Source organism: Aquarana catesbeiana, linkage group LG02, assembly GCF_042186555.1.
Source record: "Aquarana catesbeiana isolate 2022-GZ linkage group LG02, ASM4218655v1, whole genome shotgun sequence".
Taxonomy (NCBI): Eukaryota; Metazoa; Chordata; class Amphibia; order Anura; family Ranidae; genus Aquarana; species Aquarana catesbeiana.
This window is the reverse complement of record NC_133325.1, coordinates 178,749,994-178,776,322: the sequence shown is the minus strand read 5'-3', so window position 1 is coordinate 178,776,322 and position 26,329 is coordinate 178,749,994. Positions and strand designations below refer to the sequence as shown.

At 42.4% G+C, this 26,329-nt stretch overlaps 1 protein-coding gene across 4 annotated transcripts in view; it reads right to left on the bottom strand.

Moving 5' to 3' along the window:
- The window catches only part of TIMELESS (timeless circadian regulator), a 164,248-nt gene that overhangs the window by 82,418 nt on the left and 55,501 nt on the right, over nucleotides 1–26,329 (bottom strand). For all 4 annotated transcript variants that reach the window (XM_073613929.1, XM_073613928.1, XM_073613930.1 and 1 more), the window contains exons 5-14: nucleotides 25,791–25,905; nucleotides 17,624–17,686; nucleotides 10,988–11,089; nucleotides 9,111–9,266; nucleotides 8,289–8,422; nucleotides 5,616–5,703; nucleotides 3,458–3,634; nucleotides 2,339–2,556; nucleotides 1,002–1,105; nucleotides 699–868 (exon numbers count right to left, since the gene is read on the bottom strand). In XM_073613929.1, the coding sequence (XP_073470030.1) occupies nucleotides 699–868; nucleotides 1,002–1,105; nucleotides 2,339–2,556; nucleotides 3,458–3,634; nucleotides 5,616–5,703; nucleotides 8,289–8,422; nucleotides 9,111–9,266; nucleotides 10,988–11,089; nucleotides 17,624–17,686; nucleotides 25,791–25,905 (1,327 nt within the window). The remainder of the gene's footprint in view (nucleotides 1–698; nucleotides 869–1,001; nucleotides 1,106–2,338; nucleotides 2,557–3,457; nucleotides 3,635–5,615; nucleotides 5,704–8,288; nucleotides 8,423–9,110; nucleotides 9,267–10,987; nucleotides 11,090–17,623; nucleotides 17,687–25,790; nucleotides 25,906–26,329) is intronic.

The window sequence follows — 26,329 nt, the reverse complement described above, 5'->3', positions numbered from 1 at the left end:
CAATTGTCATTTATAGTGTGACAGCACTGAAAGCTGAAAATTGGTCTGGGCAGCAGGGGGGTTTACGTGCCCAGTAAGCAAGTGGTTAAACAACCATGCAGGATCACAGCTCAGAATTGACAGGCTTCAGACTCATAGCCTTAGCTGTCAGGGAGATAACAGAGAATTGGGGAGATAAGATAAGACACTATACTTGTAAGTTTTTTTTTTTTGTGCATCTCCCTGGCAGCAGAGTTTGTCCTGTCACCTCTCCTGCTTTTATCTTCTCTCTGCCTAATCTCTCCTTCCTTGGCACAGTCCATCTTATTCCTGTGGTTTGCTTCCCCCCTCAGCAGTAGTAAATCTTTAGGCTTTCAGCTGATCTGTCTCTAGTGAGTCACTGATTATCAGCACAATGCTGAGAACAGAGAGCAGGTTGAGATGTGCCTCACTGGATATTATTATTATTATACAGGATTTATATAGCGCCAACAGTTTACGCAGCGCTTTACAATATAAAAATTAGACAATACAGTTATAATACAATAAAATACAAGAGGACTAAGAGTATTAAACAGTATAGGCACTTATTGTTAACGTTTAACATGGCTTTATCTGCAAAGGGGGCCAGCCTGAAGTGATCTATCAGGACCTAATTTTCTGATTTGTTTATTTAAGTAAACATTCTGAAACTAGTTTAATTTCATGGTAGAGATTACCTGGACCATTATGGTTCTCTTTCCTTTGCAGAACTTTTCCAACATCTTGAGAAACAAATGGGTTGTTTCTACCAAATCTTTTAGGAATGAATGTGGTTGTTTTGTTTCATCAAACTTTCTAAACAGAGCAAGAAATAGCTCTCTATATTCCATCACATAGAATATATTGTCTGTGGATACAAACACAGAAAATACTTAAAGCAATACAATGTTTAGACTGTAAAACAATTATTTTAACATACTATACTATATTTAGAAAAAGACATAGTAAATTAGGAGTCATCAAAACTCCGTATAACTCACTTTTAATAACTTTGCTACTTTCCCGCACAGATTCATCCTTAGAATGATCCATTTCATTGATGGTAGTGATAAGTTCTTGATAAGCTTTTAGGGCAAGATGCATTCTGCATTTACAAAACAGATATAAAAATGGATTTAAAACACTGTTAAGATGGCAAACAAGTCTGTTAGTATTCAATTAAATGCTTCCAATCAGAGCTAAATATCAATCAATACACACATTCAAACAATGAGCCCTGGTTTACACTCCTTACACTTGCATTCCTGTGCAATTCACATGCGATCCAGTGTGGTGCAGTTTGAGCCCATTTATTTTAAAAGGGTTCAAATCTCACCACAATGCACCAAAGAAGTGCAGGCACCTTTTCTGAAGCTGTGCGGCAACAGCATTGCATAGTTGTTTTGTACTATGCGATCCAGTGTAGGCAAACTGCACTATGTTTGCAATCCTTTTGGGGTGTTTTTAACTTTGTATTGACACCTGCAGTGGATAACACACACAGTGTGCTTCCCGCACCGCATATGTGTGAACCTAGGCTAACCTCTAAAAATGACACACATGGTATTCAACTACATATTAATTAAATATGTCTTTTTTTTATAATTAGGACTTCGAAAAAAAAAAACACTTCAGCACTGTACACCATGTGACCAAACACCATATAAAATTAAAAGTCATTTCTATCCGGCCTCCACCTAACAACTGTACTTTTGTTTTCTTCATCAGCTCATGCCCCACAGTAATTACCTTTTGTATCACTTGACCCTCCACTTTAGATTGTAAGCTCTAACGAGCATGGCCCTCTGATCCCTCCTGTATTGCATTGTACTGTAACTGTACTGACTGCCCTCACATTGTAAAGCGCTGCACAAACTGTTGGCGCTATATAAATCCTGTATAATCACAGTAATAATATCTAGGGTTTCAGAAATGTGTGTTGTCCCTGGCAACATGTTAATTGCCATTGGGCAGTCTGATAAGAAACCAAAAATATGCCAGGAAAGAACAACCCTAAAAACATATTGTACATACACATGTATAACATGGGACAAAGAGGCAGACATATGACACATTCAAAAGTGTTGGACAGCAGTGGTGGTCTTAGCTCTGCAACAGAACAGGACTGGAGTGACTGCCCAACAGAAACACAAAAGTATTCTCTGCTTTTTACAAGGTACACTGGTAATACAACATTATACCCCCTCCCCCCCTTTTTTATAACTATTCTATTAGCAGTTACTAAAGGGAACATTGCTGACAAGATGTCTACATTGACTGAGTGCATTTGACAAACTGGCAACTTACTAATCATTCAGAATATCAAAAGGAATCCTACCTGCGCGCCCAGGAGGTAGCCTCTTTCTTGTCCATCAGCATCATTTCATAGTAGTTGGTGAGGTTTTGCTCTATGAAATGGAATGTTCTTACGCTAACCGTTTCAGATACAAGTTCTGGTCGAAAACGATAAATTCTATTGAAGGCCATAAAGAAAGCCATAGACCACAAGTAATATGTCTCATCATGCTGCTGAGCCTTCTCCCGAATTAGGTGATCCTATAGGAGGAGATCCCAACAAATCATACAATGAATGTCTGTGACTTTGCTTTTTTGTCCAGCTACTTCTATTTTATGCACTGTGCCCTTGTGACACTGAAGTCCTGGATTCAAGTCCTAAAACCCTAAGTGGAGATTGTTATGATGGTCCCCCTATTGGTGCAGATTTCCCTTTATTGCTCTGGTTTCTGCTCACAACCTAAGAATATACCAGATGGTTTACAGAAACTTGTCATTTTCATCCTAAAAATGCTAATTTGCTTTCTCTTGTGGGGAACCTCTGGTTTCCATTTGAACTTCTCATTGGCACACAACAGGTAGAGAGTTCTGGCATGCCTTTCCCCAATACATATTCTAGGTAATTCAGAAACTAGTAATTTTGGAAGGAAATCTTCAACAATCACACCAACATTTCTCTTGTATAGTAAGCTTGTCATAAAAACTATGTAGACTGTTATTGTCTAACTCTATGCAAAATGCTAGTTGCCAGGCTAGTATACAAATCCTGTTGCTTGAATACTTTGGGTCACTTAGCCAGAACAAGTGTGCAGATCAGTAAAGTCAGAAGTATTTTTCTGTATAGCTGTTCAAGGTCATTGACCCATTTTTAAATGAAGATCAGGACTAAAAGTGCCAAGCAAACAGCATTTTCAAGAGGACTCAGCAGTGGCAGCACCCATGTTTTTCTCATAACATTTCCTTTCATTGACACCCATCTTCTCTATTCTTTATCGAAGTAATAAAATAAAAAACCTGAAGAATGCTATTGGGTTAATAAGAATTGTAGCCATTTTTGGCATCAATGATTGACTGTAACTATATCATGGCTAGACACTTGCCATATAGAAATAAGGTCCCAAATAAACACATCCCAGAAATGAAAGAGGATATTCATGCTCACCTTCACTATATACATAAGCCGATTATAACAGTTTTCCAGGAAATCAATGCAAAACTCCTTGAGGAAGAGACGCACATTGAGGGCAGAGCGGCGGCGGACCTCTGTATCCTTGGCTTGTAGCTTTCTTTTAGGGACTCTCCTTAATTCTTTTCCAAGATCATGAGTATAATTTTTGAACTGTCAAAAATGCAGCAACACCATTACTTGCTATTCATTTTTTAGGGAATAAAGTTTATTACACAATATAAAAAGAGGTACTTTAGTCTGTGTTTTTTTTCCTTGTGAAAGAGATCAGCTTAAAGTGGATGTAAACCCTCACATATGCCCAGTGAAGTGAATAGCCTCAGATGATACACAGAGATAAAACAAATCTCCCTATATAAGTTTTACATGTATATCTGCTGTCTTTATCTGTATATATCCTTTAGAAAGTGTATGTCCTGTTAAAGTTTTTATCTTCCTTGTTAGCACTGGGAGTGGATTATTGGCATACATCCAAGACAGCTGATTGGAGGAAAGGCACACACCCCCACTCCACATTGGCAAAGGAAGAAAGGAATGTGCACAGCTCTGCTCTTAGACAGCAAGCTGACTGCCAATCTCTCTATAGCAACCTCCCAGGACACACACTTCTGTCTCCCATCTCAGAGAATGTGTGAAGTTATCAGGCTGATAACAGAGCTACAGATCAGGCGAAAGCTATGGGACACAGTGCTTTGGAGAAAGATAACAAAACACTGCTGATGTATAGTATGAGCCCAGCTCAAATTTCATGAAATCGGGTTTACATTCACTTTAATGTAAACAGCCTTTCTTTTAAATTCTGTTAATGTATTAAATGTCTGTTTCCAATTATAGATTTAAATCTACGATTATAGGTTTTTTTTCATCTATGCATATTGTGGGCAACTCTTTGGGGCCTCCAATGTCACTGTTGCTTGAAAACAGACTGTCTTCAATAACGACAGCCACCACATGGCCCTATCCTGGGAGCTGGGTCAGTTTTTTTTTTAAATTTATGGTAAGGAAATCAGTAAGTCTTAGCCTAGGTTCACACTATAGCGGGAACAAGCGCGATTCCAGCGCTGGTTCCCACATCGTATCTCTCCCGCATTGCATCTCTCCCACAGGCAGTTCACACTGCCCTCTGCAAAACGCTGTGGTTGTCAATACAATGTTAATGACACCCCAAGATCGGTTCACAGATCGCAGTGCGAACTGATGATTCGGACAGGAATGGGATCGCATGGGGTCAAACACCCATGCGATCAGATTCCAGTGTGGGGAAAAAAAAAAAGTTCCTGCACCTTTTTTGTGCAAATCCAATGCGAGTTCAGCCAGATAACTGTATGGCTGAACTCGCATTGCACAGACATCGCATGAGATCGGTACAGCAGTGCTGGTGCAAATCACATGTGATGTCCGTGTTTGCTATAGTGTGAACCCAGGCTAAAGCAAAGAAATATTGTGATTTGTTAATGCCGATAAGTGTCCTACTGATTCATGTAAAGCATTCATTTTAAAGTAAACCTGTGACGGATTATAAAGTATTTAAAATTAACAATTTTGCTGAAGCACGGACACTCTGGGGTTGATTTACTAAAACTGGAGAGTGCAAAATCTTGTGCAGCTGTGAATGGTAGCCAGCTTCTAATTTCAGCTTGTTCAATTAAGCTTAGACAAAAAAAAAAAAAAAACCTGTAAGAAGATTGTTTTTTATGCACAGCTGCACCAGATTTTGCACTCTCCAGGATTAGTAAATCATCCCCTTTGTGCCATCTGCAAGTACCTTCGTTAGGCCGGGTTCACACTTGGGGGTTGGATCTTCTTGGATCGATTCACCCCCCCCAGAGAGAAATAACTCAGGATTGGATTTATTGGATGCACAAGCTAAAAAAACTAGTGCGCAAGGGCCCTAAGCACTGCCGGTTTTCTGCAATTTAGCATTATTTTTAACTTGGATATATTTTAGGTCCTGATGAGTTCACTTTAAAATGTAAAATTAGGAGACAAAGAGCAAGAGGAGAAAATCAAAAAGTGTAGGAGAGTGTAAATAAAAGTCAGTCACCTATAGATTCAGATTTGAAGGCGTACTACTTTCCCACCAACAGATTACATGTAGAGTTTAGAAGCAAAAATGGTCCAAGTTGACACTTACATTGTGAAGTCCCTTGTGGTATATGAGATCTTTATCCCCAATTGACTTCAAACCCTGAATAATGTAGGAACCACCAAATCGTGAATGCCTGTGAGCAGAAAAAAAAACTTTTACTTTTACTGTTACTGCCACATTGGTCAGATCTCAACCACGAAGATATGTGGACCCTGTAGTACATCTGTCTAAAAGTATCACTTTACCGCTTCCATAAAATACAGTTATAGAAATCATCTTACTGACGTACCGTGCAAATCTATTATTGCCTTTATGAATATGGTGAGATCAGAGGGCCCATTAAAACTAATAAAGCGCACATGAGGTAAATAACTGACTTGACAACAACATAAACATGCAAGAACATGATTTTATACATTAATGTGTTTGCCGAGTTATCCTGCTAAAAGTGAATTTTTACAGAAATTAGTGCTTTAGACAAACGGGTTTAGACAGATCAAATGTCCTTCAGCAAAAGGCACAGCCCCGCTACATACCAACTGAGCGATTCTGCATCAATCGGCACAGACTTCTTAAGTAAAAAGACACGTGGTACTTGGCTCAGACAACTTTGGGCAGGATCAGTGTTCATAACAGGAGTCTATCCCCTGTACCACCACCAAAAAATTCTAAAACATTAAGACGGATAACACCTGGCATACAGTTGTGCTCATAAGTTTACATACCCTGGCAGAGTTTATGATTTCTTGGCCATTTTTCAGAGAATATGAATGATAAAAACTTTTTTTTCACTTATGGTTAGTGTTTGGTTGAAGCCATTTATTAATCAATCAACTGTGTTTACGCTTTTAAAAGCATAATGACAACAGAAACTACCCAAATTACCTTGATCAAAAGTTTACATACCCTGGTGATTTTGGCCTGATAAAATGCACACAAGTTGACACAAAGGGGTTTGAATGGCTATTAAGGCCTCATGCACACTGGACGTTAACATAACGTTATAAAAACGCCAGTAGCTTTGCAGTGAGTTTTTTAAAGTTTTTCAACATTTTTGCAATAGGGTTTTTTAGCGTTCATTAGCAGTTTTCCAGGTTAGCGTTTTTTTAAAAATGGTTCAAAAAGGACAAAAAATGCTGATGAGCGGTGTTTTTGAGCGTTTATCAGCGTTTTTAGATGTTAGAGCGTTTTTACAGCTGAAAACAGCAGAAAAACTCCTCTCAGAACCCACTAGTTTTGGGATTTTTATTAAAGCCAAAAAACACCCCAGGCAAAAACTGCTGAAAACAGCCTATGTGTGCATGGACACATAGGATAACATGATGGGGAGTTTAAAAACGTCTGAAGCCAAAAACAGCTGCTGTAAAAATGTCCAAAATTGTCCAGTGTGCATGAGGCCTAAAGGTAACCATCCTCACCTGTATTCTGTTTGCTTGTAATTAGTGTGTGTGTATAAAAGGTCAATGAGTTTCTGGACTTCTGACAGACCCTTGCATCTTTCATCCAGTGCTGCACTGACGTTTCTGGATTCTGAGTCATGGGGAAAGCAAAAGAATTATCAAAGGATCTGAGGGAAAAGGTAGTTTAACTGTATAAAACAGGAAAGGGATATAAAACGATATCCGAGGAGTTGAGAATGTCAATCAGCAGTGTTCAAACTCTAATCAATAAGTGGAAAATGAGGGGTTCTGTTGAAACCAAACCACGGTCAGGTAGAGCAACGAAAATTTCAGCCACAACTACCAGGAAAATTGTTTGGGATGCAAAGAAAAACCCACAAATAACTTCAGATGAAATACAGGACTCTCTGAAAATATGTGGTGTGGCTGTTTCACGATGCACAATAAGGAGGCACTTGAAGAAAGATGGGCTACATGGTCGAGTCACCAGAAGAAAGCCATTACTATGCAAATGCCACAAAGTATCCCGCTTACAATACGCCAACAGCACAGAGACAAGCCTCAAACCTTCTAGCACAAAGTCATTTGGAGTGATGAGACCAAAATTGAGCTTTTTGGCCACAACCATAAACACTACATTTGGAGAGGGGTCAACAAGGCCTATGATGAAAGGTACACCATTCCTACTGCGAAATACAGAAGTGGATCGCTGATGTTTTTGGGATGTGTGAGCTACAATAGGCACAGGCAATTTGGTCAAAATTGATGGCAAGATGAAGGCAGTATGTTATCAAAAAATACTGGAGGAATATTTGCATTCATCAGCCAGGAAGCTGTACATGCTGTACATGGGATGTACTTGGACATTCAAACATGACAACAAACACACAGAGGCTTTTTGCCAAGAGGAATGGGCAGCTTTACCATCTGAGAGGATAAAGAGCCTCATCCACAAATATCACAAAAGACTTCAAGCGGTCATTGGATGTTAAAGGGGGCAATACACAGTATTAAGAACTGGGGTATGTAAACTTTTGATCAGGGTCATTTGGGTAGTTTCTTTTGTCATTATGATTTAAAAAAGAGCAAACACAGTTGATTGATAATAAATGGCTTCAGCCAAACACTAACCATGAGTGGAAGAAAAGTTTGTGTTGTCATTCATGATCTCTAAAAAATGGCCAAGAAATCATGAATTCTGCCAGGGTATGTAAACTTATGAGCACAACTGTAACTAGAGCTTAGTTTGCTTTCCTTAAATCCATGATAGTACCGAAGGTGACATACTCTCCATGGATTTAATATTGTGAAGTCTCACCGTGTGCCACGCTGAAACACTCTGCTTTTTTTCTCTGCCACTTCCCTCTGCCGGAGGATCTCCAGTTCTTTCATATCTGTCACTCTTTCTACAGAGGAACGAGCCTGGCCAGTTGATGCCAAGTGCTCTGCATTCTAAAAAAATAAATAAAAAATACCAATAGTACTCTAATACATATTATTGCTAACAAACATGTTGTAAAAGGAAATAATGCATTTGAATATTTTTGGGGTTTACAGAATTAAACAGGCAGCCATTTAGGACTTCTTTTGGTATGCAATCCTGTCACCACTTACTAGTAAATATCACATCATGCAACACATTATAAATACAGCACTTAAAGCCTAAATAGAAGAACCTGAATTGCCACTATGTACATTCCGTACCTGTAGGGTTATGGTCACAGCTAGAAAGTTAAGGCACAGTTTGGCTGACATATTTGGAGACCAAATAAAAATATATTTTTAAAGGTATGTTTTATTGCTGTCCTATCTCTATAAGACAAAAACGATGTTTATAATGTACACAAAAAGGTTAACAATCTCCCATGTTTCATTGTGCAGGAGCAGATGAATAGTAAATCAAGATGCAAGGAATAGTGTCATGATAACATTATATAGAAACAAGGATACAGCAAAATGTAAGCAGGGTTAATTTATAGAAACCTAGTTCGAGGGCAAGAGTATCGATAACAAGAATGTCTAGATTACTTCAAAGGTTTGACTAACACAGCACTGTGGGGTTTTTTTACTGAGTGATTAAAAAAGGGATTTTAAATGTCTACACATCCTAAAGTAAAAGAAGAATCTTGCAGCCACTTACCTGATCTCGGAACATGAGCGATACAGTTTCCAGCACATGCATGCTCCATTGCTGCTCGGTCTCAGAGCTAGCCAAAAACTTCACAAGGTCATCCATGCCACTCATGTGGATTGCCCAAAGGACTCTATCATGAATGCTTGCATCGTCATCAACTCCCTGCAATACAGCACACGAGAAATGTGTCCACCCAGGAATACAACACAACATAGAATTTCCAAAAGTTCAGTATAACTCTAAAGGATTAGCCCATTCAAAAGTGATATTTCACTTATATATGGAAGCTAAACACCTGCTTCACCCTCTATCTATAAAAGACCTATATAAGAAGGATTACCCAGTCATAGATCTACACTGTCCCCTCACCTTGAATTTTTATTCCTCCTATTACAGCAAAAGTACTATGAGAGTCCTTTTGCTGCATTTAGGATATAAAATAAATGAAGATTATAAAGGGAGGAAAGTAACTAGTCACAGCAAATAGGGACCTGATAGACATGGTTAGGTATTTTAGCAGGCCAGTATCTACCAAAGCTGAACATTTTTTTTAGCTTCAGGCTTACACTTTTTTTTTTTTTTACCTTTCAAACAGTAGTGAGGCACCCCTTCTCCTGGTGATAAATTAGCAGAAGTATAATTTATAATGTTATAGGAGGTTCCTTGCTAAATAGAAACCCCTTAAAAGGATAGTGCAATACTATAGATAGTATACATGCCGATTTCCACTATTTGTCTTAATTCTTAGGATTCACAACCTAGTATTATCAGTCTCCAGCAAAGGCAAAGTTGTTATGGCTATGTAGAACATACATGTTCTACAAAGTTTTAAACCTACAACAGCATAGTAACATGCAGTTTTTAGGGCCTGCACGCTCACAACCTCACCGTGTATTTGCATGGTTTTCCACACACATAATCAGATCAATAAAACTCTACTTCTGTCAGAACCCACAAACACAATACTTTTAGCCACTGTAAAGACACATGCAACTAATAAGGTAAAATGCATTATGCAGCCAACCAGCAATCCTTGTTTATCCACTAAAATGTGTACACTTGGTTTACATGGTAACTGCATACCTTTATTCCTCTTACACATACTTACTTTACACAGATGACGTTCAATGAAAAACATGAAAAACCACACATCAGAACACTTCAACATGATGGATTCACCAAACTGGTAGTTGCTGTGAACACACTTTAATTCTCTCCATGCTTTACACATCAAATTATAGTCCTCCCACACGCCAAAGATGTGCTAGTAGGTTAACTGGATCATGTATAAATTGGTCCTAGTCGTAGGTGTGCACAGCCTATTGCATTGGGGTGTGCACCCCAAAGCTCAAACACATAGGTGTGTGTGCGCATGTGTATATGTACTGATAGTGTCAGTAGAGCAGTGGACGGTGTCAATAGGGCAGTGGACGGTTTCAATAGGGCAGTGGTCGGTTTCAATAGGGCAGTGGACGGTTTCAATAGGGCAGTGGACGGTTTCAATAGGGCAGTGGACGGTTTCAATAGGGCAGTGGACGGTGTCAGTTTTTTTTTTTTTTTTTTTTTTACAATTGTATTTTTTAAGCTATTTTTGTTTTTTGTTTTTAGAAGGCTTTGGTGAAATATCAGGGGTCTAAACTGGGGGATTCTGCGCCACACAGAGCACACCTCTATGGTCCTAGTATGTGTATGAATGAATGTGAGTTAGGGACCTTAGATTGTAAACTCTCCGAGGGCAGGGACTGACGTGAATGTACAATATAGATGTATAAATTGCTGTGTAAAAATTGATGGCGCTATAAGTACCTGTAATAAATTAAATAATAAAATAGCAAAACAGCAATAATATTTACATTAATTAAGTCCTAAAAGCCAAGTACTACCTTTTCTTCATCTGGATCAGAAGGCACATGAAGGATATTGCGCACCAAAAGAAGAATCCTTTCAATTAATAAGTTATGCTCTTCTTCACGCTGCTCCCAGTCCTATGAAGCAGACAATTGTAATTAAAAAAAAAAAAAAAGAGCTTGTAAATCACGATTAACCACTTCAGCCCTGGAAGGTTTTACACCCCTTAATGACCAGGCCATTTTTTTGCGATACGGTACTGCGTTACTTTAACTGACAATTGCGCAATCATGCGAAGCTGTACCCAAATAAAATTGATGTCCTTTTTTTTTTCCTACAAAATAGAGCTTCCTTTTGGTGGTATTTGATCACCTCTGCGGTTTTTATTTTTGGCGCTATAAACATTAAAAACAGCGCAGATTTTGAAAAAGCAATATTTTTGACTGCTATAAAACACATAAAAAAAAAATAAATAAAAAAATCGAATTTTTTCAGTAATTTAGGCGAATATGTATTCTGCTACATATTTTTGGTAAAAAAAAAAAAAAATCCCAATAAGCGTATATTGATTGGTTTGCTTTGCTGTGTGGGGGGTGGTCTGACTGGGTGAAGACATAGATCAGTGTTCCTGCTTAGCAGGAACACAAGAGCTCTATATTCTCCCGTCAGAGCGGCGATCTGCCTTGTTTACATAGGCAGATCGCCATTCTGCCTCTCTGGGGAACGATCGTGGACCCGCTGATTGGCTCCCCCTCTGGCCAAATTGGCACGCCCCCAGTGTCTATTGCACGAAATGACATACAGGTACATAGTTTCGCACAATAGAGCCGACCTGCCGCAGTACATCTGCGGTAGACGGTCGGGAAGTAGTTAAAGAGTAGCACCACTTTTGTAGAGAAAAAAAAAAAAAAAAAACATTCCCCACTGGATGATCTCTGTACATTGCACAAATTTTAACAAACTATGTTGCAGATTCCTACCTTTTGTAATTCTTAAGGAATAACTGTTTGTCTGTGTCCATGTGATACGTGAATCTAATAGGAGTGGTTTTATAATTATCAATCAGCTGCTGCACTTGCAGGTCTTTAATGAGAAGAATAGCAGGGTCTGCATCCCTTTGACGTAACTTTCCTTTGGGAGTAGCACATAAAATATTTTCATTTTTGTTGCAGGTAATGCCAAAACCTGATTTGGATCTTAGTACAGACTTCTGGGAAAATCAGTCAGCCAATCACAAAAGCATAAAATGATATCTCTGAGGGGCGTTCTGTACACCATCTGTACACCATCTACAGAATGCCTCCAGACAGCCCTATTGCATTTTACAAAATGACAGCGTTGCAGATTGAAAAGGAAAGGTAATTTTGAGTAACATTCAATTATAATATGACTTGTATCGCAACTGTATATGCTATATCAGGGGTAGGCAACCCTTTGAACACTGTGCCGAAAAATGTTTTCAAAGAAATTGAGCGTGCCGATTTTATAACAAAAAAATGTAAACTTCACACTCTCAATCACAAAAAAGATTTTGTATACTGTAAATGCTGCAAACTACTTTAGTAGTAAGAAGTTAACATCCTGCAATTACGCATCAGATCAGCCCCAATTCCTGCAACTCCACACCTCAGATCAATGTCCCCCATGCTCATCTGCCCCACCACTGTACCTCCTGCACATCTGCCCCACCACTGTACCCCCATGCTCATCTGCCCCACCACTGTAACCCCCTGCTCATCTGCCCCACCACTGTAACCCCCTGCTCATCTGCCCCACCACTGTAACCCCCTGCTCATCTGCCCCACCACTGTAACCCCCTGCTCATCTGCCCCACCACTGTAACCCCCTGCTCATCTGCCCCACCACTGTACCACCCTGCTCATCTGCCCCACCAATGAACCCCCTTTCTCGTCCGCCTCACCACTTTAACCCCTTGCACATCCGCCCCACCACTTTAACCCCCTGCACGTCCGCCCCACCACTTTAACCCCCTGCACGTCCGCCCCACCACTTTAACCCCCTGCACGTCCACCCCACCTCTGTACCCCCCTACTCATCTGCCCCACCACTGTAACCCCCTGTACATCTGCCCCACCACTGTAACCCCCTGTACATCTGCCCCACCACTGTAACACCCTGTACATCTGCCCCACCACTGTAACCCCCTGTACATCTGCCCCACCACTGTAACCCCCTGTACATCTGCCCCACCACTGTAACCCCCTGCTCATCTGGCCCACTAATGTTCCCCCTTTCTCATCTGCCCCACCACTGTACCTCCATGCACATCTGCTCCACCACTGAACCATCTTCTCATCTGTCCTAACACTGAACTTATCTGCTCATCTGCCCCACCACTGTAACCCCCTTTCTCATTGGCCCCACGACTGTACCTCCTGCACCATCTGTCCCATCTCTGTTCCCCCTGCTCTTCTGTCCCACCACTGTAACCCCCTGCTCATGTGTTCCACCGATGTACCTCCTTTCTCCTCTGCACATCTTCCCCACCTCTGTACCCCCCTGCTATTCTGCCCCACCTCTGTAAGCCCCTGCTCATCTGTCCAACCAATGTATCCCCTTTCTCCTATGCCAACACTGAACCTCCTCGCTTATCTTTCCCACCACTGTAACCCCTTTCTCATCTGGCGCAACACTGACCCCCCCCCCCGTTCATCTGCCCCATCGCTGTACCCCCCTGTTTTTCTGTCCCACCACTGAACCCCCTTCTCATCCCTCCCACCACTGTACCTCCTGTACATCTACCCCACCACTGTACCCCCTTGCTCTTCTGTCCCACCACTGTAACCCCTCTGCTCATCTGCCCCAACGTACCTCCTGGCACATCTGTTCCACCGCCATATCCCCATGCTCTTTTGCCTCACTACTGAATCACCTTCTCATCTGTCCTAACACTGAACCCATCTGTCGCACCACTTTAACCTGCTTTCTCATCTGCCCCAACAATGTACCTCCTGTACATCTGCCCCGCCTCTGGTGCCCCCCACTCTCCTGCCCCGCCTCTGGTGCCCCCCACTCTCCTGCCCCGCCTCTGGTGCCCCCCACTCTCCTGCCCCGCCTCTGGTGCCCCCCACTCTCCTGCCCCGCCTCTGGTGCCCCCCACTCTCCTGCCCCGCCTCTGTCCCCCCCCACTCTCCTGCCCCGCCTCTGTCCCCCCCCCACTCTCCTGCCCCACCTCTTTCTCCCCCCACTCTCCTGCCCCGCCTCTGCCCCCTCACTCTCTTGCCACGCCTCTGCCCCCCCACTCTCCTGCCCCACCTCTGTCCCCCCCCCACTCTCCTGCCCCACCTCTGCTCCCCCCCCACTCTCCCGCCCCACCTCTGCTCCCCCCCCACTCTCCTGCCCCACCTCTGCTCCCCCCCACTCTCCTGCCCCACCTCTGTTGCCCCCCACTCTCCTGCCCCACCTCTGTTGCCCCCCACTCTCCTGCCTCACCTCTGTTCCCCCCCACTCTCCTGCCCCACCTCTGTTCCCCCCCACTCTCCTGCCCCACCTCTGTTCCCCCCCACTCTCCTGCCCCACCTCTGTTCCCCCACCTCTGTTCCCCCCCACTCTCCTGCCCCACCTCTGTTCCCTCTGCTTTTCTGCCCCACCACTGTAACCCCCTGCTCATCTGTCCCACCAATAAACCTCCTTTCACATCTGCCCCACTGCTCTACCCTCCTGCTCATCTGGCCCAACACTGAACCCCCATGCTCATCTGGCCCAACACTGAACTCCCCTGCTCATCTCTTCCACCACTGTACCTCCCTGCACATTTGCCCCACCACTGTACCTTCCTGCTCTTCTGCCCCACCACTGTACTTTCCTGCTCTTCTGCCCCATCGCTGTACCTTCCTGCTCTTCTGCCCCACCGCTGTACCCTCCTGCTCTTCTGCCCCACCGCTGTACCCTCCTGCTCTTCTGTCCCAACTCTGAACCCCTCATGCTCATTTTCTCCACCGCTGTACCCTCTTCTCATCTATGAAATACGTGATATGCAGAGTAGTAAAAGGAAGCAGAGATGAGACACATCTACCTGTCCTGGCACACTCATCCTGCTGATCCACCTTTCACATCCAGCTCACGTGCTTGTATGTGATGTAGGTGATGTATGTGATGTCACATACAAGCATCTGGAATGGATGTGCTCAGGTCAGGGGCATTTTCTGAAAGCAGTGGGCCTGTGTGCAGGATCATAAGTTGGGCCCCGCAGCTGAGAAAAAGTGGTTGGGTGCGATTTTCATTGTGCTGAATACTGGCTGTGGCTAAAGGGACTCAGAGTGCAGGGGTCCAGTAGTAAGTAACGCAAAGGTTCAGGAATAATTTCAACAAAGTTCCCAGAAGCTCAACAGTAATTCCACAAACTGTCACCCGACTGTGGTTTTCTCAATTACAGTTAAATCCCTTCTTTCTGAGACCAACCAAGCGAGTCCTCTTCCTCCAGATGGTGGACGGGGCTAACAGGGCTGTGATTGGCTTTAGCAGTGGCCAAGACTATCCTCCTCCTCCTGGAAACAGGGACCGCACTCCCCCTAGCAGAAGTACACCCAATATCTTCCCCATCACAAAAGCTGACAATTGCAGCTACAGCAAAGTTAGAGAACCAAACAATGTTTCCCATCTTTTACAATGTGTGGGGGGGCACAGTGCCTCCCCCTCAGTGCAGCGTGGGGAATGACATTTCCCTGCGCTGCTCTGCTGATGGGGAGCGAGTCGAGTGCCGGCAAAAAAGGCTTTGCGTGCCTCTTACGGCACCAGTGCCAGGGGTTGCCTACCCCTGTGTTATATTATATATTTTATTTACCAATTTTTTTTCTCCCCCCATGAAAGTGGAGTTACCCTTTAAGACATTAATCCCCATACATTTAAATATGTAAAAGGAGAACTAAACCCTCCTATCCTTTAGAGCCAATCAAAATGCCATCGTAGCTTCTGATCGATCTGCAGTTGCCATGGTGCTGCACATGTGATCAGTTACGACACCAGCCATTTGATAGCTTCACAGTTCAGCTCAGATGCCTTGAATATAAATATTTTGGGAAGCTGTTAAATCAGCGAGTTCAGTTCTGCTTTAAACACCTCTTCCCAATGCTCTCGGAACGTTAATCTACATACCTTACATGAACCACTGTGTGCTCTTAATTCTGTCACCCAGCCATCACGAATAGCCACAGGTCTCAGAATAATGATTAGGAACTAGTAGGTTTAATTAAAAAATTATGGGATCACAATGATAGCACCATGGTGCTTATGCACAGCTACAGGCTTGTTTGAAACTTCTGCAGCTGGTACTGTATACTTTTCTCTATGGCTCTCTGTGTACAATCTGTGCACAGAAAAGGAAATGGTATTAAAAAGCATTACAGTGTGTAAATAAAAATAACTTAACACATTTCAAATTTGAATTAAAAAGGTATGCGTAAAATAACTAAAAATGCATTTTTTCCCAGCATTGGCCATTTGTCTGCTTATATTAAAAAAATATGAGCAGGGTACTTGCAGTCTTACGCTATGTCTCCCAAAAGAGACCATTTCAACTATTGATGAAGTGCATACCACTCTCAAACTAGAGGAGAAGCCTGCTGCTCAAGACTTTCCCAGTGTTACATGTCTTTCTCTTTGTAGACAACTTGACAAGGCGTTTCCTTTCCAAGCGCTTATTAGCACTTTTGTAGCTGCTGACTTTTAAATGGGTGGAACTCCGCTTTAAGACAGGACACTACCGGATCCACAGCTGAGCAGACCGTTTTTTAACAAATCAGCCACCATTCCGGTGGAGATTGCACTTGTCTTTAGGGACCTAACCAATAAATAGATGGAGGGCCTCTGTAAAGCTCAGTTGTTACTGGCAGGTTCTGCACCTTTTCTTTACTTGAAACTGACAAACTCTGGCTGACTGGTCAAAATCCATTAAAAGGGATGATGTCACTACTGTGGTTAATCTCTTGAAGAGTCATAGACCATTTGGAGCAAATGACAACTTTATAGTGGTAGTAAGCACCACCTGGGACACTTGTACCTACAGGTAAGATTATAATAAAGCTTACCTGTAGGTACAAGGAATAACTCCTAAATGTGAACTGTTTAGGAAACGTTCAGTTTCTGCAGCCGGTGACGTCACTGGCGCATGCGATCTGAAGGAACAGCATACCAATGCCGTCACTTCAGAGCTCTGTGCCGTGGTCATGACTCCACTCCCACGCGTGTGCACGGATGTCATTGTGGCTTGGCCATTCAAACGGCTGGAGCCCGTGGACCCGGAAGGAAGACCAAGCAGGGCAAACATCTCACAGGGCGGTTGCACAGAAGTCGATTGGGAGATTGATTTCTGTGCAACCACAGTGTCTGTACATGAATTGAAATTCGGCCGGTCCCTGCTGAACCAGCTGAACTTTGAATACATGAATAGCTGGCGTAAGGAATGCTGGTAGTAGGAGAGGCTATCCTAAACTGGCCAACATTTTTTTTTTCGTTTGTCCTCTCCTGTAGACAGCAGTATAACCTGAAAGTGATTAATTCTCATTTCCCTCAACGAACTCCAAGAAAAAGATTTTATGGTAGATTATGAAATCCAATTTTCCGCAGGCAAATTAATCACAGTTAACTGGTTTCATAGATCTTCATATGAACTTTAAACAGAAAGATTTGACAATTTATGTATCAGCTCTTACCATCTGCAGCAAATCATAGAGCTTTTCACTCAGCACTACAAAGAGTCTCTCATTTGCAAATGCCTAGAGAAAAAAAAAAGAAGATTATAAAATTCTAACAATGCATGGTATTCAATGTGTTTTTTTAGCATCACAAAACATGTACTATCTGTTCACACTATCACACAGCCCAAAATACTAACCCCCTGAGGAAGTCACATGACAATAATGACATGGGTAGAGTCAGGGGACACTGCTGCACACAGGAAGTGAGGTGGGAACCATTGTATACCGCTATCCATCACAGGAGCTGTTTGTTTTAAACTTAAAATGTAAGTTACTACTTTTAAATAAATACCTATTTTTAAAAATTACAACACCACGAAGACCCCCTTTTTTTGCATGAATCTTTATATGAAGGAAAAACTGCCGTTTTAAAGGGCCACGCACCCCACTAAAAAGAAAGGGTATCTGGATATACAGTGGAACAAACGGAGAGGAGGACACCAGAGGAGCCCACCGTGCACACTCCAGAATATAGGGGAAGGTGAAATTTGACCTCGTAAGAGAGGTCAAACAGAGGTGAGCGCATTCGTTGAGAGGTGGTGGGCATCACCAAAGCACCAGCACTTTTCTGATTATGGATTATTATACTAATTATATAGACTCACTCATCAATTGCATATACATGTTGCAATTTTAAGGACTTTTTCAGTTTATGCGATTATATTGCGATATTGGGTTTTTGAGATTTTGTTCATAGAACGCATTGTGTTTCACATTTATTTGCACTGTTAACCACTTAAGGACCGCCTCACGCCGATTTACGTCGGCAGAATGGCACGGGCAGGCAGAATCACGTACATATACGTGATCTGTCTCCCGCGGGCCCGAGGTGGTCCACTTCTGACCAGCGGCAATCAGAGATGAGGGGGAGACCATCCGTTCGTGGCCCCCCCTCGCGATCGCCACCGGCCAATCAAATCATTCCTTTGCTGCTGTATGCTAAAGAGTAGCAAAGGAAATTATGTTATCTCTCCTCGGCTCGGTATTTTCCGTTCCGGCGCCGAGGATAGAAGACTTCAATGTGAGTGCACAAACACACACACATACAGTAGAACATGCCAGGCACACAAAACACCCCCCTTTACCCCCCGATCACCCCCTAATCACCCCCCCCCCCCCGTCACACTGACACCAAGCAGTTTTTTGTGTTTTTTTTTCTGATTACTGCATGGTGTCAGTTTGTGACAGTTACTGTGTTAGGGCAGTTACTGTTAGCCCCCTTTAGGTCTAGGATACCCCCCAAACCCCCCCTAATAAAGTTTTAACCCCTTGATCACCCCCCGTCACCAGTGTCGCTAAGCGATCATTTTTCTGATCGCTGTATTAGTGTCGCTGGTGACGCTAGTTAGGGACGTAAATATTTAGGTTCGCCGTCAGCGTTTTATAGCGACAGGGACCCCCATATACTACCTAATAAATGTTTTAACCCCTTGATTGCCCCCTAGTTAACCCTTTCACCACTGATCACCGTATAATCGTTACGGTTGACGCTGGTTAGTTCGTTTATTTTTTATAGTGTCAGGGCACCCACCGTTTATTACCGAATAAAGGTTTAGCCCCCTGATTGCCCGGCGGTAATATGCGTCGCCCCAGGCAGCATCAGATTAGCGCCAGTACCGCTAACACCCACGCACGCAGCATACGCCTCCCTTAGTGGTATAGTATCTGAACGGATCAATATCTGATCTGATCAGATCTATACTAGCGTCCCCAGCAGTTTAGGGTTCCCAAAAACACAGTGTTAGCGGGATCAGCCCAGATACCTGCTAGCACCTGCGTTTTGCCCCTCCGCCCAGCCCAGCCCACTCAAGTGCAGTATCGATCGATCACTGCCACTTACAAAACACTAAACGCATAACTGCAGCGTTCGCAGAGTCAGGCCTGATCCCTGCGATCGCTAACAGTTTTTTTTGGTAGCATTTTGGTGAACTGGCAAGCACCAGCCCCAGGCAGCGTCAGGTTAGCGCCAGTACCACTAACACCCACGCATGCACCGTACACCTCCCTTAGTGGTATAGTATCTGATCAATATCTGATCCGATCAGATCTATACTAGCGTCCCCAGCAGTTTAGGGTTCCCAAAAACGCAGTGTTAGTGGGATCAGCCCAGATACCTGCTAGTACCTGCGTTTTGCCCCTCTGCCCAGCCCACCCAAGTGCAGTATCGATCGATCACTGTCACTTACAAAACACTAAACACATAACTGCAGCATTCGCAAAGTCAGGCCTGATCCCTGCGATCGCTAACAGTTTTTTTGGTAGCGTTTTGGTGAACTGGCAAGCACCAGCCCCAGGCAGCGTCAGGTTAGCGCCAGTACCGCTAACACCCATTCACGCACCGTACGCCTCCCTTTGTGGTATAGTATCTGAACGGATCAACATCTGATCCGAACAGATCTATACTAGCGTCCCCAGCAGTTTACAGTTCCCAAAAACGCAGTGTTAGCGGGATCAGCCCAGATACCTGCTAGCACCTGCGTTTTGCCCCTCCGCCTGGCCCAGCCCACCCAAGTGCAGTATCGATCGATCACTGTCACTTACAAAACACTAAACGCATAAATGCAGCGTTCGCAGAGTCAGGCCTGATCCCTGCGATCGCCAACTGTTTTTTTGGTAGCGTTTTGGTGAACTGGCAAGCACCAGTGGCCTAGTACACCCCGGTCGTAGTCAAACCAGCACTGCAGTAACACTTGGTGACGTGGCGAGTCCCATAAGTGCAGTTCAAGCTGGTGAGGTGGCAAGCACAAGTAGTGCCCCGCTGCCACCAAGAAGACAAACACAGGTCCGTCGTGCCCATAATGCCCTTCCTGCTGCATTCGCCAATCCTAATTGGGAACCCACCGCTTCTACAGCGCCCGTACTTCCCCCATTCACATCCCCAACCAAATGCAGTCGGCTGCATGAGAGGCATTTTCTTTATGTCCTCCCGAGTACCCCTACCCAACGAACCCCCCCAAAAAAGATGTTGTGTCTGCAGCAAGCGCGGATATAGGCGTGACACCCGCTATTATTGTCCCTCCTGTCCTGACAATCCTGGTCTTTGCATTGGTGAATGTTTTGAACGCTACCATACACTAGTTGAGTATTAGCATAGGGTACAGCATTGCACAGACTAGGCACACTTTCACAGGGTCTCCCAAGATGCCATCGCATTTTGAGAGACCCGAACCTGGAATAGGTTACAGTTATAAAAGTTAGTTACAAAAAAAAGTGTAAAAAAAAAAATAAATAAAATAAAATAGTTGTTGTTTTATTGTTCTCTCTCTCTATTCTCTCTCTATTGTTCTGCTCTTTTTTACTGTATTCTATTCTGCAATGTTTTATTGTTATTATGTTTTATCATGTTTGCTTTTCAGGTATGCAATTTTTTATACTTTACCGTTTACTGTGTTTTATTGTTAAGCCATTCACGACTTTGAGTGGTTATACCAGAATGATGCCTGCAGGTTTAGGTATCATATTGGTATCATTCTTTTCAGCCAGCGGTCGGCTTTCATGTAAAAGCAATCCTAGGGGCTAATTAGCCTCCAGACTGCTTTTACAAGCCGTGGGAGGGAATGCCCCCCCCCCACCGTCTTCCGTGTTTTTCTCTGGCTCTCCTGTCTCAACAGGGAACCTGAGAATGCAGCCGGTGATTCCGCCAGCTGACCATAGAGCTGATCAGAGACCAGAGTGGCTCCAAACATCTCTATGGCCTAAGAGACCGGAAGCTACGAGCATTTCATGACTTAGATTTCGCAGGATGTAAACAGCGCCATTGGGAAATTGGGAAAGCATTTTATCACACTGATCGTGGTGTGGTCAGATGCTTTGAGGGCAGAGGAGAGATCTAGGGTCTAATAGACCCTAATTTTTTCAAAAAAAAGAGTACCTGTCACTACCTATTGCTATCATAGGGGATATTTACATTCCCTGAGATAACAATAAAAATTATAAAAAAAAAATGCAAGGAACAGTTTAAAAATAAGATAAAAAAGCAAAAAAATAATAAAGAAAAAAAAAAAAAAAAAAAAGCACCCCTGTCGCCCCCTGCTCTCTCGCTAAGGCGAACGCAAGCGGCGGTCTGTCAAACGTAAACAGCAATTGCACCATGCATGTGAGGTATCACCGTGAAGGTCAGATCGAGGGCAGTAATTTTAGCAGTAGACACCTCCTCTGTAAATCTAAAGTGGTAACCTGTAAAGGCTTTTAAAAATGTATTTATTTTGTTGCCACTGCACGTTTGTGCGCAATTGTAAAGCATGTCATGTTTGGTATCCATGTACTCGGCCTAAGATCATCTTTTTTATTTCATCAAACATTTGGGCAATATAGTGTGTTTTAGTGCATTAAAATTTAAAAAAAGTGTGTTTTTTCCCCAAAAAATGCGTTTGAAAAATCGCTGCGCAAATACTGTGTGAAAAAAAAAAATGAAACACCCACCATTTTAATCTGTAGGGCATTTGCTTTAAAAAAATATATAATGTTTGGGGGTTCAAAGTAATTTTCTTGCAAAAAAAATGTTTTTTCACGTAAACAAAAAGTGTCAGAAAGGGCTTTGTCTTCAAGTGGTTAGAAGAGTGGGTGATGTGTGACATAAGCTTCTAAATGTTGTGCATAAAATGCCAGAACAGTTCAAAACCCCCCCAAATGACCCCATTTTGGAAAGTAGACACCCCAAGCTATTTGCTGAGAGGCATGTCGAGTCCATGGAATATTTTATATTGTGACACAAGTTGCGGGAAAGAGACAAATTTTTTTTTTTTTTTTGTCACTAAATGATATATTGCTCAAACATGCCATGGGAATATGTGAAATTAAACCCCAAAATACATTCTGCTGCTTCTCCTGAGTACGGGGATACCACATGTGTGGGACTTTTTGGGAGACTAGACGCGTACGGGACCCTGAAAACCAAGCACTGCCTTCAGGCTTTCTAAGGGTGTAAATTTTTTATTTCACTCTTCACTTCACTCTTCATTTTCAAAAACAAATGAGAGCTGCAAAATACTCACCATGCCTCTCAGCAAATAACTTGGGGTGTCTACTTTCCAAAATGGGGTCATTTGGGGGGGGTTTGTGCCATCTGGGCATTTTATGGCCTTCAAAACTGTGATAGGTAGTGAGGAGTGAAAAAAAAATTACGCCCTTAGAAATCCTGAAGGCGGTGATTGGTTTTCGGGGCCCCGTAAGTGGCTAGGCTCCCAAAAAGTCCCACACATGTGGTATCCCCATACTCAGGAGAAGCAGCTGAATGTATTTTGGGGTGCAATTCCACATAGGCCCATGGCCTGTGTGAGCAATATATCATTTAGTGACAACTTTTTGTAATTTTTTTTTTTTTGTCATTATTCAATCACTTGGGACAAAAAAAATAAATATTCAATGGGTTCAACATGCCTCTCAGCAATTTCCTTGGGGTGTCTACTTTCCAAAATGGGGTCATTTGGGGGGGGTTTGTACTGCCCTGCCATTTTAGCACCTCAAGAAATGACATAGGTAGTCATAAACTAAAAGCTGTGTAAATTCCAGAAAATGTACCCTAGTTTGTAGACGCTATAACTTTTGCGGAAACCAATAAATATACGCTTATTGAAATTTTTTTTACCAAAAGACATGTGGCCGAATACATTTTGGCCTAAATGTATGACTAAAATTGAGTTTATTGGATTTTTTTTATAACAAAAAGTAGAAAATATCATTTTTTTTTAAAATTTTCGGTCTTTTTCCGTTTATAGCGCAGAAAATAAAAACGGCAGAGGTGATCAAATACCATCAAAAGAAAGCTCTATTTGTGGGAAGAAAAGGACGCAAATTTCGTTTGGGTACAGCATTGCATGACCGCACAATTAGCAGTTAAAGCGACGCAGTGCCAAATTGGAAAAAGTCCTCTGGTCCTTATGCAGCATAATGCTCCGGGGCTAAAGTGGTTAATCACTGTATTAGAGTATATCTAGGAATGAGTGCTTGATTTTATTTATATATGATCGACTTATATTTGTGTATTCACCAAGGACATCAAGGAGGAAGGTTTCAGACTTTGTTTGCACTTGGTAATATTATGGACGCACTTATGAATTGCATATACATGTTGCACTTTAACCACTTGCTTACTGGGCACTTAAACCCCCCTCCTATTCCAGACCAATTTTCAGCTTTCAGCGCTGACGCATTTTGAATGACAATTGCGCGGTCATACAACACTACCCAAATAAAATTTTTATCATTTTTTTTCCCCACAAATAGAGCTTTCTTTTGGTGGTATTTGATCACCTTTGCGGTTTTTATTTTTTGTTAAAAAAATGTAAAAAGACCAAATTTAAAAAAAAAAAAAAAAAAAAAAAAAAAATTTTTTTTTTTTTTTTTTTTTATATTTTGTTATAAAATTTTAAAAAAAAGGTAATTTTTCTCCTTCATTGATGTACGCTGATGAGGCAGCACTGATGGGCACCGATAGTTGGCAGTGATGGGCACTGATGGGTGGCAATAATGGGCACTGATCGGTTACACTGATTGGCACCACTGGTGGGCATTGATAGGGGGCACTTGTGGGTATTGATAGGTGGCACTTGTAGGCATTGATAGGTGGCACTCATGGGCACTGTCAGGGGGTACTGGTGGCACAATTGAGGCAGAAATGCCTCTTCCTCTTCAGGACCGATGTCCCTTGCTGATAAGCTGTCAGCGCGAGAAGAAAAAGATACCGATCACAGAGCTTTTGTTTTGATCATGTGATCAGCTGTCAGTGGCTGACAGCTGATCACATGAAAAGGGGCCGGGATCGGCCCCTTACTCGGATCGGTGATCACCCGAATCTCAGTGACTCAGTGAACACAGCGTGCGCAGGGCGCGTTCACAGGGGAGGCCGTCATATGACGGCCTCCCGGGAATTCAGGTCCGCGCTGTAGCAGTCATTCGGCTATAGCGCGGATGTTAAGTGGTTAAAAGATTTGCGATATTGTGATTACGCCATCTTGTTGCTATTTTTTCACAGTACACATTATAATCACTGTATTTTATCTAGGTATCAGTGTTTGATTTTATAATATTCATATACCAAGGACACTAAGGAGGAAGGTTTCAGAATTTGTTTGCACTTTATAATTAAACACAATTCGTTTTTTTTTTTACACTATCAAGGGCACTAGGCGCAACAACATACACGCTCATAATTTGCACACTAAACCAGTGTGTGGGCACCAGCGTTTTGAGCTGCAGAGCCACATGGAAGGGGGCCAGTGTAATGCGCAGTTTTATCACATCACACAGCTCCTTTTTTTTTTTTTTTTTTTTTTTACTGAACTTTTATGTGAGGTGTATGAAATGACAATTCATTCATGTCACTGCACAACAGCACAGTGCGCTGAGCTTGCTGTTCAGTGACAAGCAGGGACATCCAGAGCTGTGCAATATTATGAAAACATGTTGCATAATGTCACACAGATCTGGAATGTAGTGAAATAGTACTGCATTCTGGTGTGAACACAACATGCAGAAAACAATGCAGGAAAAATGCACGTAACTGCACATAATGTGAATGGGCCCTAAGTAAACCTTTTTTAGAAACCTGGGGACACACCTCAGCTGAAGCAGGTTTAATCTGCAATAAAAGTACTGAAGTGCAAATGATTAACTAAAAAATGAATTCTGCTTAATGCTTCCATACAACCTTCAGCTGCACAACAATGACTCCAGAGGCTGTTATAAGGCTACCTATACAAATGAGAAGAGGACCTCATGTTTATAGGCACCCAGAGACACCACTAACAGATCACTTTCGGGGGGAAAAAAAAATGATCAGACAGGTTTTTAAAGCCTGCTCTGGTTCCCCTCACTTGTGAATTTGGGGCATCAACAGCATCCACCATACACTCTTGATAAACCAACTGGACAAAATTTGCTATATAGGGTGGCCGTGCCAGCCACTGTTCACCTGCTGGAAAATTTTCAGCCAAACAGGAGCTGTATCCAATCAGATTAGGAAAGCATATGTCATTAGGAAAATATCTCCAAATGACTCCCTTAGTGTGTCATTTTCCTTTTATACCTAATCACTGAACACACTGTATATAATAAATCAAGCTGTCATGTGCGTTTTTAATGTCTGAATGCGTTAATATTTTACATTAACGTATGAACTCACCTCTTTATAAGCCTGCAAATATGACACAACCTGCAAATAGTGATGGCGGAAGGTGGGATCCTGAGGAATTTTCCCAAAACACAGAAGAGCTGGCTGGGTAAGATTTACCATCAACCTGCAATTGATAACATTTTTGAAATGGCTAAATAGTTCCAAAATAGTTATAAATAGTTACAAAAATAATAGATTAACTAAATAATTAAACACCACAGATCAAAATATTTACATATATTATAAACCTTATAATCATCTAATAATATATACAATTTATCATGGTATGTTTTAATGAAAATCTATGGAATGTAATCTTTTTAGTTCACAGTAATAGACCATTTTTAAAAGGCTGGCAGTATATGGTTTGTAATCACATCTGCATACAGGTGCAAATGTATACAGTATGCTTTTACACATATATTTTCTGCTTAAAAAGGCAGCACAGCCCCTTCTATGCGTACCACTATGCGGGCATGGAAGGTGGGTGAGGCGCTGAGGGCACACCAGCCGAACTCCTGGTCTCCTCACACCCCTCTGTGGCTGAA